This window comes from Pogona vitticeps, chromosome 2 (genome assembly GCF_051106095.1).
Source record: "Pogona vitticeps strain Pit_001003342236 chromosome 2, PviZW2.1, whole genome shotgun sequence".
Classification (NCBI taxonomy): Eukaryota; Metazoa; Chordata; class Lepidosauria; order Squamata; family Agamidae; genus Pogona; species Pogona vitticeps.
In genome coordinates, this window is record NC_135784.1 from 82851618 (window position 1) to 82868519 (window position 16902).

The 16902-nt window shown below is 46.2% G+C and overlaps 1 protein-coding gene across 3 annotated transcripts in view; it reads right to left on the reverse strand.

Annotated features, from left to right (window-relative positions):
• Nucleotides 1–16902, reverse strand: part of GNAT1 (G protein subunit alpha transducin 1) — a 116793-nt gene that overhangs the window by 7380 nt on the left and 92511 nt on the right. For 2 of the 3 annotated variants that reach the window (XM_078385507.1, XM_072989853.2), the window contains exons 2-6: nucleotides 10279–10321; nucleotides 9223–9364; nucleotides 6303–6460; nucleotides 5293–5421; nucleotides 2129–2258 (exon numbers count right to left, since the gene is read on the reverse strand). In XM_078385507.1, the coding sequence (XP_078241633.1) occupies nucleotides 2129–2258; nucleotides 5293–5421; nucleotides 6303–6460; nucleotides 9223–9364; nucleotides 10279–10283 (564 nt within the window). In that variant the 5' untranslated portion in view covers nucleotides 10284–10321. Of the gene's footprint in view, nucleotides 1–2128; nucleotides 2259–5292; nucleotides 5422–6302; nucleotides 6461–9222; nucleotides 9365–10278; nucleotides 10612–16902 lie in introns of those variants that run through there. The other variant, XM_078385508.1, reaches the window with a different exon arrangement.

Here is a 16902-nt window from a genome sequence, read left to right on the forward strand (position 1 = left end):
AACTTTGAACAACTACAGTATCTCCATTCTCTGGAAAATTCTTCTCGCCTGTTCTGATTGGAATGGTGTGGCGTTAGCTCAACTTGTTGCAAGGACTTGCTGAATTATGTCAATGTATCAAGGCTCTGCTGTTGGGAAAGTGTGAGGGCAAGAGGAGAAAGGGACAACAGAGGACGAGATGGCTGGACAGTGTCATCGAAGCTACCAACATGAATTTGACCCAACTCCAGGAGGCAGTGGAAGACAGGATGGCCTGGCATGCTCTGGTCCATGGGGTCATGAAGAATCGGACACGACTTAACAACTAAACAACAAAGGTTTTAGTTTTTCACGTATGACCTGCCTTTCCTCTAAGCACCTAGATCCCTAAAGTTTTTGTCATCATGACCCCTTTTGATTTATGAGAAACCTTCCTGTCCCACCCCACCCCACCCACAGACTTTAGATTGACGATTTAAAATTGGCACAAAGCATCGTAAGCATTATTTTAAATTAACAAGTAATTTTTCTTCTCATGAAAAGGAACAAAAATGTAATATCAAAAAGCAGACCCAAACCAGATTTAATGTGAGGGATGCTGCTACATTTTCTTCACAAGCTGAGAAATCCTAGGTTTGAATTATGGAAACAACCACCACAAACACATTTCCCACACGTATTCATACTAAGCGAGCTGGAGAAAGTACAAACAATAGGGGTCCTTCTATAAGTTAAAGCATGTCTGTCTGTCTGTCTGTCTGTCTGTCTGTCTGTCTGTCTGTCTGTCTGTCTATCATTTGTCTGTCTGTCTGTCTGTCTGTTAGGTCACCTTTTGCATCTGTAGTTCTGATGTCTGACAAGATTCCTTCGAACATCCCCAAAACACACCTTCTGGGGATCTTCTGGCACCTTGGAGGAACCTGAGGTACCGTATTTTTCGCACCATAAGACACACTTTTTTCCCACAAAACAGGGGGGTGGAAAGTCTGTGCGTCTTATGGAGCGAAGAAAACAGATTATATTTTCCTGTTTTCTTCTCCTAAAAAATTGGTGTGTCTTATGGAAAGGTGCTTGCTGTTGATCATTTTATCCATGGAAGTGAAACAAAAGAAAATATTAAAATGTCCCTTTGGAACATAGGTTCAAGAAAGAACAGTAGTGCATAATCCAGGGAGTCCTGGAGCTCCTTGTTGCAAAACAAAGTATGCAAACTTTTATACCTGGCCGTAGGAACAGAAAAGCTGCCAACCTAGGAATGCTGAATTGAGTGGGAAGACCTTCTGAAATCCATGAGGCTTCTCTCCTGGGGAGTGATGGTGGTAGTGCTTATGACTACATGCATTTCACCCAGCACCAGTCTTTGCCACACCATTCCCACCCATCCCAGTGTCTTAGCCTGCAAACCTGAACAATATATCAGAATTAAGATTCTATTCTCTGGAAATGAAGGTGAAGCAATGATTTGTACAAAAGCCAGTTCTTAAGAAAAGGAGCAACTAATGATGTGGAGAGGGGAGTGTGAACATCAGAGGGGGGAGGGCTTCTTGGCAGATGACGTCCAGTTGCACAATGCACGCTCACACCTCTGTCTCTTTCTTCCCATACGTGTGCCCCAGTTCTACACCCTGAGAGAGAGAGAGAGCCAACAATGTGCCTCTTTTTCCTTTCCTTTCATTAGAGCAACAGTCCCTTGCCTGCTAAAAGCCACCATCATCATGAATTGGGCCTAATTTTTGTTTTGTTTTGTTTTTAAGAACTCCCTTTTTCTACAAACCACATCCTCACCTTCAGTCCCAACACCCTCTTGGAAAGTATTCATGCCTCCCTTCGCATGGTTTTGACTTCACTTCCTCATGCTCACTCCAAGGTCCACTTCTCAGCTTCTTATCAGGTGCAACCACCCACCATTTTGGGAAACAGCATTTTGGCCTCTCAAGGTAGTATTTATGGGTCTCCCCTCTTGCCTCTCCACTCTCACAGCAGCCCAAAATAGTGTGTGGCCCTGCCCTTCATGGCTCAGTGGGAGTGCGAACCCAGTTTTCCCCAGTCTAGTGCTGTGATGATTATGCTCCACCTGCCCTTCCAGTCATTTGCAAGTTCTGACTGCTATGGTATAACAGGCCTTAAGGCAAAGTAGGGTACTACTTACCACGTCATCATCCTCCACCAGGACCATGTCATAGGCACTGAGGGCTGCGATGAAGATGATGCAAGTGACTCCTTCAAAACAATGGATCCATTTCTTGCGTTCAGAGCGTTGGCCACCTACATCAAACATCCTGCCAAAAAGATAAGAGAGGCTTCTGTCAGATGCTTTTGTCCAATGCTAACCCTTACAATAATTTGAATGGAGACAACATGAAGAGCCCAGCTAGTTGCTTAGGAGGAAAGACATGATTCCCAACAGGGAAAAGCAGCAGAAATGGTACAATCAGAAAACACTTTGCTTTAAATGGAGTAGATTTCCTGCGAATGCCCCTTGTTAATCACTGGTGAGTTTCCCTCTTATCCAGATGACTCCCGGCAGGATCAGCCACTCTTTCCATGTTTCTTTTGTTCTCCATGAGATGATGGGGGTTTTGTTTTGTTTGGGGTGTTTTTTGTTTTTTGTTCTGGAATTTATTCCTAAAGGTAGGGCTTACCTCTACAGTGCTTCCCATAGTGAGTTCATTTCCAGATCAGGGGTTCCCAGTCAGAAGTCTTTCGTTAGCTCTTAAAAATAAAACTGAAAAAGCTCAAGAGACAAAGCTGCAGCAGGGGAGTGAATGTATAAGGATTTCCACCTCCTGGAAACCCAAACCAGTGATTTTTTTCAACCATGTGGTTTCTGCAGATGTCACTCCCAGCAAGCCCAGGTCTCCTTCAAGATGAACTGTGTTCACTTGGGGCAGAACATTTGCTGACAGGCCCTCGGTGGAAGAAAAAAGAGCATCTTTAGGGGGCACTCAGTCCTCACAAAAAGAAATAAAATTTAGCAGCCACCAAGGAAGCAGCAGATCCATGATCTCCCTGCTCTATGCTTCACAGACAAAACACTGGTATGTATAGGATAATATGTACCATTCTAGGTTCTGCTTTTAACTGCTTTTAACTTGTAGCAGCTTAATAATTGCATGCTAGCTCTGTTTTCTCATCCCTTTGTTATGTCCCCTCCACACCTCTACCAGTCTTCTCATTTTGGCTGGAAACTACAGGCATTTCTCATTGTGAGGGGGAAAAAAACACAGTATACACATTGGTAGCCTAACATCGCATCTACCTCTCCAGGTAAGTGGCACTGAAATTTACCTTGTGTGATAACATCAGAATACGTACATGCATATATATTTTTTGCACCTTCTTCACATCGTGGGAAGGGATACAATGTGGAAACTTACAAATATTGTGCCAAATATTAGCGATGGATTAAGGACCAGGCAGACTACACAATTAGCCATTTATTTGTGGCCACAGCAACACGTTTCTGCTGTCATCCCAGATGACATGGAAATACAGCCTGTCATGGAATTAGCAAGGAGAGGGTTAATGCATTCCCTGGAGTCTCTGAAGCACATTGCATGGTACCTGAAAGTGACCTGGAGGCAAGGAGGGGAAACATCTCCCAATGAGAGGAATTGACTGTAGAAAAGTATTTATCTACAACCCTCAAGGCCAAAAGACTGTTATGAGAACCATCTCCTCCTGGTGTCTCATGCTACTGAAAGTAGTACAACCAGCCTTGTCTGAGAACACAATGTGATTGGTGCAAAGGTTTGAAACTTGAAACATCTGGGGGAGGGGGATGATGGGATTTATGTAGGAGCAGAAGAATGGAGCATTTGAGCTTAAGCTTATGCCTGGCTAGCTTCTATAAAGCTGTGCAGGCTTAGCTTTGTATATCAGGTGAATGTAGTCAATGCCTGCCACTCTGCTGAACTCTGTGTATGTGTTGGTACCATGCCACATCTCTGTAAGTATAGATATAGGTAGCTAGCTTTATAATTTTTTGTGGGTCTTATTCTTAACTCCCTCAGTCTCTGAATGATGTTTATTTTGCTTTCTACTATAGAACTGCTTCATATCATTTTGATTCTTTTAGAAGTTTTAAACCTACTTGTGAACATGTATATCTCTTTAAAAGACCTTCAATAAAAATAATACAATTGTACAGCTGTCTCATCACTCAGAAAGAGCAAGGGGTTAGTGGTACTAAAGACAGTGCCTTGCACTCTGAAGTTTTGAGTACTTTATGGGTGTTTTGGCATTCCTCCTTTGCAGGGTTGGTTTGCAGTTACAAGCAACAGCCTGGAGAGGAGTCACACAGGAAGCATTTCACAATCATGCGCACACTAGACCCTGCTGGGAAATACCCATAAGCAAGGGTAGTGTGGCTCAGTGGTCATTGGTCCTCTCTGTGGTAGTCAGTACCGTGACACCACCCACTGGAAAGATTTGACTTCATTTCTACCCAAGCAGGAAAAAAAAAACTGGTTTGTGTTTCATAGATTACAGTAAAGACCTTGACTGTGTTGTCAATAAGAACTAGGGTTTTTTCTAAAAGAGAAGGGTGCGCCATAACATTTGACTGTCCTGATGTGGGATCCATAATCTGTAGAAGAGGCTACTGTACAGCAAAACAGAATGGCTTCCCATTGTCAAAAATGGCAGACTGGGGTGTCCTCGGCTGTTTAATCAATGTGGAGAACATATCAGCTGAACTTTTGTTGGTGTAAATTTATGCAAGCCAAGTGATGTCATCATCCGGTGAGGGATATCTTAATTAAATTAAAAGCTTCTTAACCCCACTCTCCCCTTTCAGGTTCTGAGGCTGCCGAGGAATCCCTTTTGGCCTTGGGAAGCCTTTGGGTGCCTCAGGGCCTAAGAGGGATGGGCATTTAATATCGGAAAGTAACTGCCGGATTGCAGCCGTCCTGATCTTGCAGCAGGACCCCATTCTGCCCTTCCTCCTTGAGCAGTTGTGATATTTCCTGTTTACCAGGTGCTTTTTCCTAAGTGGTCCAAACCCCTCTCCTCCTTTGTCAACTCCAAAGCCTTCTAAAGCAGGCTAGTATTATTATGGATACGGTATATTATAGGTGGAAAGATGGGATAGAGCTAAGGCCAAGGGAAAGTGGTTGGCTTAAGACCATCCGGCATGTGATGGGCCAAACTGGGATGTCCAGTAGTGAATCTGGAACCGTATTTCATGCTCTTTAATTATTACAGCTTTGTGCCAGTTAGTCAAGTACAATAGCTGTAGAATAAAATAGCATTCACTGTCCTTCACGACCTTCCTGCTTGCTAAGCTTTCCATCCACCGCAGCCATGGGATACCTGAAGCTGAGATCCTTCACGGAAAACTGGGTTTCAATTATGCCCGTGGTCTTCACCCTGGAGCGGAGAACATCCTGTTCGGTTGGGATATATCCGGGTGCCACCAGCCGTCGCAGGTCACTCAGATAACTGCAAACATAGAAAAGGTACAGGGTCTACGATGTGAACCAGCTTACCCTTTAGAGGGTTAGATCATGACCTGGATCATTGTCTTTGATCAGATGTGTGGGGCATAGAAGCCGAAGTAATGGGAAGGGGTTGCTCTTACCCATTCAGAACCCCTATCAGATCTAGGATCAGAAAAAAAAAATCCACAGCTGGGAAAGAATTACAGTTTTGGACCACAGCTCACCAGAACCTTATGACAATCTGGGAGCTTTAATCTAAAAAGTAACTTTTCCAAGGGCTGAGAGCATCACAGCAAGCACCCCTTCCTCCTCCAGACCTCTGACCTCTAGTTCAGCAGTTCTCTCAGGGCCTCCTTGCATCTTCACCCATGTGCCTGTTTCCTAGCACAGCTCGTGGAAGGAGAGAAAGGCACCTTAGAGAGCTGGTGATTGACTCCCATGGCAAAGGCCCTCTCAGTGCCCTCCAGCCTGCATTCCAAGGGGCCGAATTTACTTTGGGAACACCATGCAGAATATGGATAGCTCACGTAATGAGGAGACTAAGATTTTGAATGGATTCACAGCACCCTGGAAACTGACGTCACCAGCCATTGGGATGTTGGAGCCCAATACCAAATTGTCCTTGAGCACAAGGACATCCTCCTGAGGCACTTTGTACTGCTGCTGCATTTGCTTTTGGAGCAGAGACATTCCCTGTATTTCCCGTCAGAGACAGAGGAACGTAAATGTTGCAGGTAGTGAGGAAAGACAGGTGCCTTCAAGTGTGCCTGATCTCTCCAATCCTAAAGAATCCAGGCCAAGACACATCTTGCACACCCATGACAATTCTCTTACACAAGCCCTGGACTCTTGTCTCAAGGAATACAAGCAAAGAGTTCCTACTAGCCGGCCGAGTCGTTCAGCTGGTACTCCGAGGCCCTCTCAAAACAGGCCTGAATGCTCGGGTCTTCCCAGAGTCGGCAGATTATGTCTGACATCTCTTTAGGCATGCTGCCTTCTTCAACGGTGTCTGCCAAGTGCAACAGCTTGCGTGCATCATCCTGTAATTGAGACAGTGGGTGAAACTCAGTGGCGTGAGATGCCCTCTCTGGCCCCTACGGCCACCCTTTGCCTCTGTGACACCGGATGCAGAAAGAAGACCCTTTATGTCTCATGTTATGCTTTTTCTAGAGCCCCCGAGTGCTCCTGATACCAGCTTTTGACTTAGAACGGGGTGGAAAACATGCACCTTCCAACCTTAAAAAAATGGATTAGAAAATAATTTGTTCTTTATATCACGGGGGCAATTTTGCCATGTTTTCATTCCCCCCCAACATTTATCCTGCCCCATAAAAGCCGTTAATTGCTAATATTATGCGTATTTGGCCATGAGGGGGCCAAATTTTAGGGGGGGAAGCACCACACAAAATTTTTGTAAGAAAGAAAATGAAGGCAGGACTACAGGAGAAGATGTAGCCCTCACACATCCAAGGGTGGGTGGGTGCTGCCCCCAGATCATTGAGGACACAAACCAAAGACTCCTTAGGTTGTCTTGTGCTTCTGGCCATTTTGATTTACTTTAAAAATCCATGACCTTTTCACAGAATGCTGCCTTGACAAAGGAACTTTGAAAACATGAAAAGGCTGTTACAGTTACAGCTATACTGAAACAGTGACGTCTACATTGGCTTGGGCATGTTGGTCAGAATGGCTGACGGTCGGATTTCAAAAGATCTCCTGTATGGAGAATTAGTGCAGAGAAATCACCCCAGAGGAAGACCACAGCTGCGATACAAGGACATCTGCAAGCGGGATCTGAAGGCCTTAGGAATGGACCTCAACAGATTTATTTATTTATCTATTTATCTATTTATCTATTTATCTATTTATCTATTTATCTATTCATTCATTCATTCATTCATTCATTCATTCATTCATTCATTTATATGCCGCCCATCTAGACATAGTCTACTCTGGGCGGCTCACAACATACGAGATAAAAACAATTTAAAATATAGACAGTTTTACATAGATAATGACAATATGATATAAAACATAGTATCGTAATTTTACAAGTTTAACAATTAATTTAAATTAGATTGGAAACCCTGACATCTGAGCATTCAGCCTGGAGGCAGGCGGTGCATCACAGCCTCTCCCATTTTGAAGAGACACTGATCCAGCAGGCCGAGGCAAAGAGGCACTCCCGAAACCAGCAAAACCAGGGAGCTGAACAGGGGACAGATTGTATTTGTCTTCAGTGTGGAAGGGATTGTCACTCTCGAACTGGCCTTCTCAGCCACCCTAGACGCTGTTCCAAGACTTCTATTCAGAGCATGTTACCATAGTATCTTGAGACTGAAGGATGCCTACCATAATTACACAAATGCAAGCATACATATACCATGACCAGCAACAGCTAATTATTTCATGTATTTCATTTATTCCCTGCCTTACCCAAGATGGCTTATATATTTTAACACGTTCCTATGGGATTTTTAGTTCTGTTTAGCGACAATTCTGGATAGCAACAATTAATCCGGAATGGATTAACGTCGCTATGCGGGGCACAACTGCATATATATATATAACTACAGTAATTATTTATATATATATATATCTCCATGCTGAGACTTGTATACAGATGCCACTGAGAAAATCCTGTCCAAACTATCAAACAGTTCATGGGTTTCAGAGTATGTACTCCAATGTTGGCCTTAATGCTTGGAAAGATTTATATATGTGTAGACACTCCTTTTGATTGTATATTCTTATACTATTTAGAGTAATGCAGAATTGGCAGGAAACTAATAGGAACCCAACATTGACAATGCAGAATGAAGACGACCGGATCGAAGTTCTTCCCTCCCATAAGTGCTGCAACTGCTGAATACATAGTAGACCACTCAAAGAAGCACAGTTACAGGAGTAACCTGCCCATTCTGCAACAGTTTTCAAATTCCAAACCATTTTCAAGTATTTTCTTATTTTTGAGAAACATACGGTAACTCTCAGCTGTTGATGGATACAGTTGCTCCAAGTAGCGTACATTCCCATAGGTCACTTCCAGATAAAGAAGATATTTTAATGTAGGGTTAGTCTTCCTCCGTTGCTTCCACTACTCCAACTCATTGTCCACCCACCCTGCACTATCTATTTAGACTGAAGTGGGGAAATTGCACCACCTATGCGCAGAACCTACCAAGGATGGCTGTGCCATCTTGCAGCTGCTGTCTCCAAACCTTCTGCTGCACCATCAACATTTTTACTGGTACTGCCAAAATGGCCTACCAGCAATTTTGGGGAAAATGGCATGTGCAGGGTGCACACCTAGTTTATCAGGCGAATTGCTGGGATTTTTGGCAGTGGTGATATCTTCAGAGGTGCTGAACCTGGAGTAGGGAAATAGCGAGGCTATGTGTTGCCCACTCCCCATTTAAACTGTAACCCTGCAGGCCCAGCTCCACTGTTTTTAACTATATATAGCCAGAATCTTCCTGGGGGTTCATGCCGGTGTTAACTATAATTGAGTAAACCAGGCTGGCAAATTGCCCCTAATTAACTAATGGTCACTTGCATTTCAAGTTCCAGGACTGATTTGTAACCTGCAATGTGACATCAATATGTTAATTAGCAGCAATTCACCACTGTAGTTAGTGTCATTACATTTCCCTCAGCATAAATATCCTGTAGGATTCTTGCCTATGACCTTTTAAATCCTTTGCTGTTATACTGTATAGCATTCAAGGGTTTGTAAGTACTTATGAAATACTGCTGTTACTACAACATTGATAACAGGCTGCTGCTAGAAGACTTGACTCACCTGCCTTGCTGAGTCTCCATATTGAATGTTAAGTGTGCTCATGGCTCTCACAATGGATAACATGGACTGCAAGGTGTTACTGTAGATAATGGAGGTGAACTCCAAGCACTCCTCTAGGGAGTAACCCTCCTGATGGATAATTCTGTGGAATACAAGGACAGAAGAATCAACCCAGAACACTCTCCGGAGGGCAATGGCTGATCCTGGGCACTGTGAGGACTGAAGTCTGCTGAGGATCCTGCCCTGAAGGTCTGAAGGATGTCACGCAGAGAAACCAGGAGTTAAATAGAGTTAAATAGATAAGGGAATATGGGTCAATTGCTACCTTTTTTTGTCTGCTGCTTCATTCCCTGGCAGGTGGGTAGCAGGGTGAGAGAACAGAGATATCATATCATGAGGAATGTCATGTGACTTGTTGTGCATTGTTGGCCCTTGATAGGGACCTTTAGGGACACAGTTGAGCCCTAAGCTCTGTGTCTTACCCTCCACTGCTCATAGACTCTGAGGCAGCAAATGTTTTGCTGCTCTGCCAACTCTCCCACCCACCCCGGTGCTTACACAGAGAGAAAGAGAAAGAGAATGAGAGTGTGTCTTCTTAAGAAAAACAATACTCAAAAATAATCAGATATCTTTCCCTGCTCGTTTGCCTGATCCCAGGACACCGATTGAACCTCAAGGAATTGCTAATGCTTCCTTGGATCTTCTGAAAGGGAAACCAACTTCTACACTTCTACTCTAGAGGGACTTCTTTGATGAAGCAGGTATTTGGTTAGCTGAATATACCCTATATGTTTCTAGGTGTACACTTAATGCTTCTTAACTGTGCACCTTAAAGCATAATGTGCAAAGCAGCCCTGTAATAGGTGGGACAGGATGGCAATGCAATTGGGGCACTACACTTTGGCGTTGCTGATCTGTTCCAGATGGGAAGGCAATCTACTAGGCTGTAATAGAATCTGATATGTTAAGTAATTCCTATTAGTGAAGGTTCAGCATTACTTTTTACTGATGGCTGTGAGGAATGAGATAGGGAGCACAGACTGTACAACTACTTACTTCATTTGCTTGACGATGGTGCTTTTTCCCGACTCCCCGGCTCCTGGTGAAACAAAAAATGAAAAAAAAAGAAAGAAAAGAAAATCAAAACATATTTATGCTTGGCTCATATACTTGTCTTTTCAACACTCCTTATATAAAAATAAAAGAAGGGGGGCAGTTGTAGGGCATGCATGTTGTAACAAAAATTTGCTGCCAGCTGTGGTGTCTGCAACAGACTGTGCTGTTCTAAACGTCAAATAGGGAGTCATATTTTTCAATGCTTCCTTACCCATCCCATAGAAAATTAAAATAGCAGAACCTCAAGGTAACATGTTTTTGGTGATAACCCTGTAATGAGTTACTATTAGAGATGGGGATGAATATAAAAACAGATCTGTTTTCCTGACAAATGTAGCCAATTTGTCATATATTCGTCGATGTGTATTTGTAAAATTTTAAATCAGGACAAATATGGCTTGATGAATATTTCCTCAGTTTTATTCGTCAATTTGTTCATATTCATTACCTTTTTTAGGGGCCTCTCTGAGCTTGCTGGCACCAATTTGAAGCTCTGGCCAATCAGGACAGAGATCCTGGATTGGCATGTCTGGCAGCCAATAGTGCTGCTAAAAGGTATATCTACTTTTACAGATGCTTCATATAAGCTTTTCCTGTCTGGCTGGTCCTCACTTCTGTTCCTGCTGTCCAGAGTGACAACAGTTGCTACTCGCTGGCTTGCTGCTGGTGGTGCAGTTTCGCTTTTGCGTCAGCAAAACAAAGACTTACATTTTTCTTTTTCATCATCATTCATCAATCATCATCAAATTTACTGGGAATTTGGGAAGGGATTTTAGGTAGCTTAGGCTACTTTTTTGGAAGGGCTTAATTTCATTTCAAATTCAAATCAATCAAACCCTTTTTTTCCTGGAGGCTTGTGTGTGTTTGTGGGGGGGGGTCTGGTGGGGGGGGAACTATCGTTGTGTGACTGTGCAATCTCTTTTCCTTTATATTCAGTTTTCAAAAGTTCATTTTAGAGAGGCTTGCGTCTCTCAGGGAATTTGGTGGCTGGCTGGATCCATCATTCCTTTTTCTTCCAAAACGTATTTGGAGGTGTGTGTCTCTGGCTGAGACTTAGCTGGCAGGGCTTTTCTTTTTGGACTCTTTTGGCTTCTCTGCCCCCTCCAGTGGGTCGGGGGGGGGAATTTTCCTAATTACATTATACTGAGGGGGACTTTGTTTAGGCAGGCAGGTCACACTTTAGTAAAGGAATCACACCACCATCATTCTAAAAATAAAATTTATACACACTCTCTTGACCCTCTATTAGTTTCCTTCCTCAATCTCCATGGCTTTATTTGTTTAGTTGGTTTTGTTAGGCAGGCAGTAGAAAATGAAGGGATTTCTTCAGGGGCAATCCAAGGGGAAGAAGACTGAGAAGCTATGCAGGCTAGGTAGCAGCACCATCATCATGACCACCATGTGCACAACCACGTCTATGATAACCAGTGTCACTGTCCCTCCTCTGGTGGCCTTGCAGGCAGGCATGGAACCAAAGCTGCCTTCCAGAGGTGCCAAAAGAACTGCTGCTCCTCTTCCTAGAGCAATCTGAGGAGTTACTGGTTTCTGAAGATCCCCAGTCCGATTTGGAACCAGTAGTGGCAGGGCAGGCTTCACAGCTCCCACCCCACTCCTGTCCCCAGAGTCATCTGTTCCCTCCTCCCAGGCCAGCAGCACCCCTGGGACACAGAGTTCTTCCCAGGCCAGCAGTCAGGGGCAGGCAGTGGGTCCTCGCTTGGGCAAACATGGCAGAGGGGCCGTGTGTGATCATTTCACGGTGCTCGGCGATGACCCACAGCTGGCACACTGCAATACCTGCCTTGGGGTGGTCCGGAGGGGGTCAGACCCCAGGCATCTTAGACTTACTTAGACTTCCACTGTCCATCATGGAATCCCAAGCATTCCACCGGTTGCTGCATTTTTTTGCCCTGGTACAACCTCCCCTCACAGAGAACTCTCAGTTCTAGCGTGCTGTCCTCGCTCTACGCCTCTGTGAGGGAGGTGGTCCATGGCCATTTTTCACGGCTCCAGGGGCGCAAGGTGCACATCACAGCAGACCTGTGAAGCAGAGGTCAGCACGGCTACCTCTCACTCATAGCTCACTGGTGGCAGCCAGAGGACTTGAGTAGTGGCAGGGCATCGGCGACAGGGCCCTGCCCGCAGTCTACAGGTCCATTCTGCTGCAGGCGCAGCACATGCAACCTTCTTGGCGCACCCACAGCCTGTCTCGGCACCCATGGATGTGGCTAGAGTGTCAGCCAACCTTCTCTTGGCATACAGAAAGCCTGTCCCCGTCCCCAAACATGGCAAGAGGGCCAGCCAGGCCTCTTGGCAGTTGGCACACCCAAAGCCAGTCCTGGCATCCCAAATGTGCCAAGAGGGCTAGCCTGTCTCAGCCCCCCAAAAACCTCTGAGGGCTATCTTGATTGTATCCGGGCAGACTCAGCAGCCAGGTTGCAGCCCCACCCCCCAGCTTTCTAGTTCTAAACGAGCATTTTTGTTTGAAGGTGTCAGCAAGTCCAGTTAGATGTTGCTGGTGAGTGACAGGTGGTGAGTTTCCTAGGCCTGTCTCAGACCCACCCAAAGCCTGTCTGGGTGTCATCCCATCGCATGGATTCAGATTGCAGAGCATCTGTTTCTGACAGCCCCATGGCCCCATGAATTAACCGCCTGGATGCCACACCGCCATTAGTAGCACCTTGGACCCTTTTCTTCTGTTGGTGTTACTGATTCCCCGAGAGCCGGGATCTGCCCCCCAAGCCTGTCCAGGCATTCCCCGTACCAAGATGGACAACAACAGCACCTATAACAAGCCCAGTGGCTTAGCAACACTGCAGTTTAACCTGCATGCCACTGTCTACCTTGCTGCCAACTTCCTCAGTGCCTGATCAGTCCACTCCAAAAGTCTATGTTGCTGGCTACATGACAACTTTCCGATTCCTGCAGCTCCTTTCACTTCCAAAAGGCCTGCGTGCTCATTCCAACTTTCTCAGGCTTGATTCTCAAATGCTGCTTGCTGACTTCAGCGCCCTACCCTCCTTGGGCGTCACCGTGCCAAGAGGGCCAGGTTCACCCCTACCCAATCCTGACCAATGTGCTCCCTCCTCCTGAGGTGTACTGTGTGTGACATGTCCCTCCCTATCTCCAAGATCAGTATCCACAGATTCATTTATTCTGAAAAATCTTGGAAATACATATTTGTACGTATTTCATTATTCCAGCCTCCTTGGGCTTCATTCCAATTATTCATGCCTGTTCATTCTGGCCTCCTGGCCTTCTCTATAGCCCCAGAAGGCTGGCAGAAGCTGGGTGAAAAGCAACGGGGCATACATCACCCTGTCACACGAATTTAAACTGCAGTGCTGATCTTCTGATGGCTCAGTGGTTTAACCTGCAGTGCCACAGTCTCTGTTGCTGCTATGTGCAACCTGTGTGGGCGTCTCCCCCACCTCACTGGGCATCAATTCCAGCCTCCTTGGGCCATGTTGGCCCCAAATCCTGCATCCCTCTCCAGCTGCCTTGGGCTCGCCTGCTGCTGATTCTGTGCCAAGAATGGGGCCAGGGGCCTTCCAAATCTTAACTGCTGGGTGAAATTGATTCATTGGGCCAAATTCTTTCCAGCCTGCCTGCCTGCTTATTCAAAGGGCTACATTAGTGCTCCAAAGTCCACTCGGGCTTCATTCCTTATTCCTGGCTGTTCATTCTAGCTTCCTACTGCCTCAGGTAGGCAGAACCTGGAACAAGCTACTGGCACTCAGCTCACCCCATTGCATGGATTTGATCTTCTGCTCGAGAAGCCCAGCTTCTTGAGCAGAAGATCATGTTAGTAGCACCACCCTATTCATTTGTTGTTGCTGTTGTTGTGCAACCTCAGTTGCCTCCTATCCATGCAAATGTGATGTTCCCAAAGAAGGCAAGAGTCTGCTTTCAAGCCTGTCTGGGCATCCAAGCACCAACCAGGCCTGTCTCAAGCTCCCCCAAGCCTGTCTGGGCATCCTCTGTGCCAAAGAGGGACTGTCCCAGGCCTACCCAAAACTGGCAGACTGTTCATTCCAGCTTCCTAGCTATTCTACAGCCTCAATAGGTAGGCAGAACTTGGAACAAACTACAGGAGCTCAGCTCACCAGTGGCCCCATGGATTAACTGCCGTTACATTAGTAGCACCTTGGACCCTATTCATCTGCTGTTGTTGCTGCAGTTGTGCAACCTCAGTTGCCTCTTGGGGGCAAACTGAACTACCTTTGCTCTGAAGACAAGAGTCTTCTTTCCTTTTGCTTCCTTCCTTTTGCCTCTGCCTCTTTCTTTTCCTCCCCCCCTCAAGCCTGTTCAGGCATCCCCGTGACAAGAGGGCCGGGCTCTGCCCCACCCAATGCTTGTCCGTCTGTCCCATGACAACACGGTGCACCACTTGGGCTACTGCCTGAGTAGGTTGGCAGAATCTGGGACAAGCCACGGGAGCTCCCGGATTCAAACTGCTGTGCTGACCTTCCAATCAACAAGCCTAGTGGCTCAGCAGCAGTTTAACTCAGTAGGTAGGCAGAAGGAGGAACAAGGGACAAGAGCTCAGGTCACCCCATTGCATGGATTCAAACTGCTGATCTTCCGCTCGAGAAGCCCAGTGGCCACCCTGATTAACCACCATTAGTAGCACCTTGCAGTCGGACCCTTTTCTCCTGCTGTTGCTGTTGCTTTGACAACCTCTGTTGCCTCCTGGAGACAAACTTAAATAACTTTGCATACAAATATGATGTTGCAGAAGAAGAAGACCAGAGTCTCCTGCAGTTGCCTTTTGCCTCAGTGCCCCAATGGGGCCAAGAAAGCCTCCTTTCCAGCTGCAAACTTCCTCAGTGTCTGATGGGGCAAAAAGTCAATGACGTTGCTGGCCATTTGAACAATTTCCTAATCCTGCAGCTCCTTCCACTTGGGCTTCATTCCAAAAGGTCTCTCTGCTCTGCCCCACCAAAAGCCTGTCCGGGTATGGCCCCATTACCCCATCACCCGGCTTCAGACAGCAGAGCTCATCTGGTTTTCAACCTGTGCCAAGAGGGACAACCTCCGAGGGGTATCTTTATCATATCTGGGCAGTCTCAGCAGCCAAGTTGCAAGCAATCCCCAGCTTTCTAGTTCTAAACAAGCATCTTTGTCGTCCCATCTTCCAGCTTCAATTTGCAGAGCTGATCTGTTTCCGACAGCCCCGCGGCCCTGTGGATTAACCGCTGTGAGTAGCATCAATCCTATCCATCTGATGATGCTGTTGGAAGTTGCAAGCAACCTCAGTTACCTCCTGGGGGCAAAGACCTTTTCTTTGCGAGGAAATCTGATGTTACTGAAGAAGATCAGAGTCTGTTCTGCTGCCTTTCACCTCAGTGCCCTGATGGGGCCAAAAAAGTCTGCTTTCCTGCTGCCATGTGCCTGAGTGCCCAGTGGGGCAACACACTCTACTTTGCTGCTCCCAACTTACCTCAGTGCCCTGATGGGGCCCAAAAGCCTGCCCAGGCATCGCCCCATCGCACGGCTCGAGACTGCAGAGTTTATCTTGTGCCAACAACCACCGCCATCCCTTTTCTTCATCAGTAACAAAACAAACAACACCATCACACGGCTTCAGATTCAGACTGCAGCACTGATCATCTGGTTTTCCAAAGCTGTTCTCCTGGCTTCCCCGTGCCAAGAGGGCTGGGCCGACCCAAGCCCTTCCTGGTAGTCAAAACCAGCATACTTGGCTAAATAATTAATTCTTTCTAGAGGCTTGTGTTTCATATGCCACCTTGATGGCAAACGCCACCCTCTTGCTCATCAATGTTGAAGATTTCTGCCACTACACACCCAATGGGCAAAGCCTTTTGGGTGCCAATTGCCTCAGTATCCAATGCCTATTAAGACATGCTTTCCCACCTGCTTTGGAGCCAACTACCTCGGTGCTTGATGTGGCAACACACTCTGCGTTGCTGCTGCCAACTTCCTCACTGCCCGATGGGGCAAGACATGGTACTTTGCTGCTGCCCACTACTGCAGTGCCCAATGGGGCAACACACTCAGTCCCATGCCAACTCAGTAGGTAGCCAAAAAGCCTGTTGTCCTGCCAAATACCTCCAGTCCTCCTGTGGACAAACTCTACTTCACTGGCAAATGTAATGTTGCACTGAGCTGAAGACAAACCCGATGCCTCATGCATGCCTCTGCCAAAGGGACCCCTCATTCTGCTGGGGCTAAGTATAACTCTCTCAGTGCCATGTAGTAAACTCTCCCGGGGGGAGGGGAACCCAATTTGTGGGTGAATAACTCAGAGTTCTGATATCCAATCTTCACCAATGTTGGCAGGCATGTTGGGGAAAGACATAGGAAGCTCCATTGTGATTCTGGAGTCTCTAAGTACCTGGGGGGAGTTTTCCTGGGGGTTCCTCTTTGTGACTATATAACTTGGGGGTCTGTGATCCAATGTTCACCAAACTTTCAGGAGTTGTAGAAATGTGTCTGAGGAAGCTTCTCTGCACATTTTGTGCCTCTAGGTCATTGGAGGTAGTGACCCCCATTAATGGCAGTGACCAGCCATTTAAAGTGCAGATGAATTGACATATTCATATT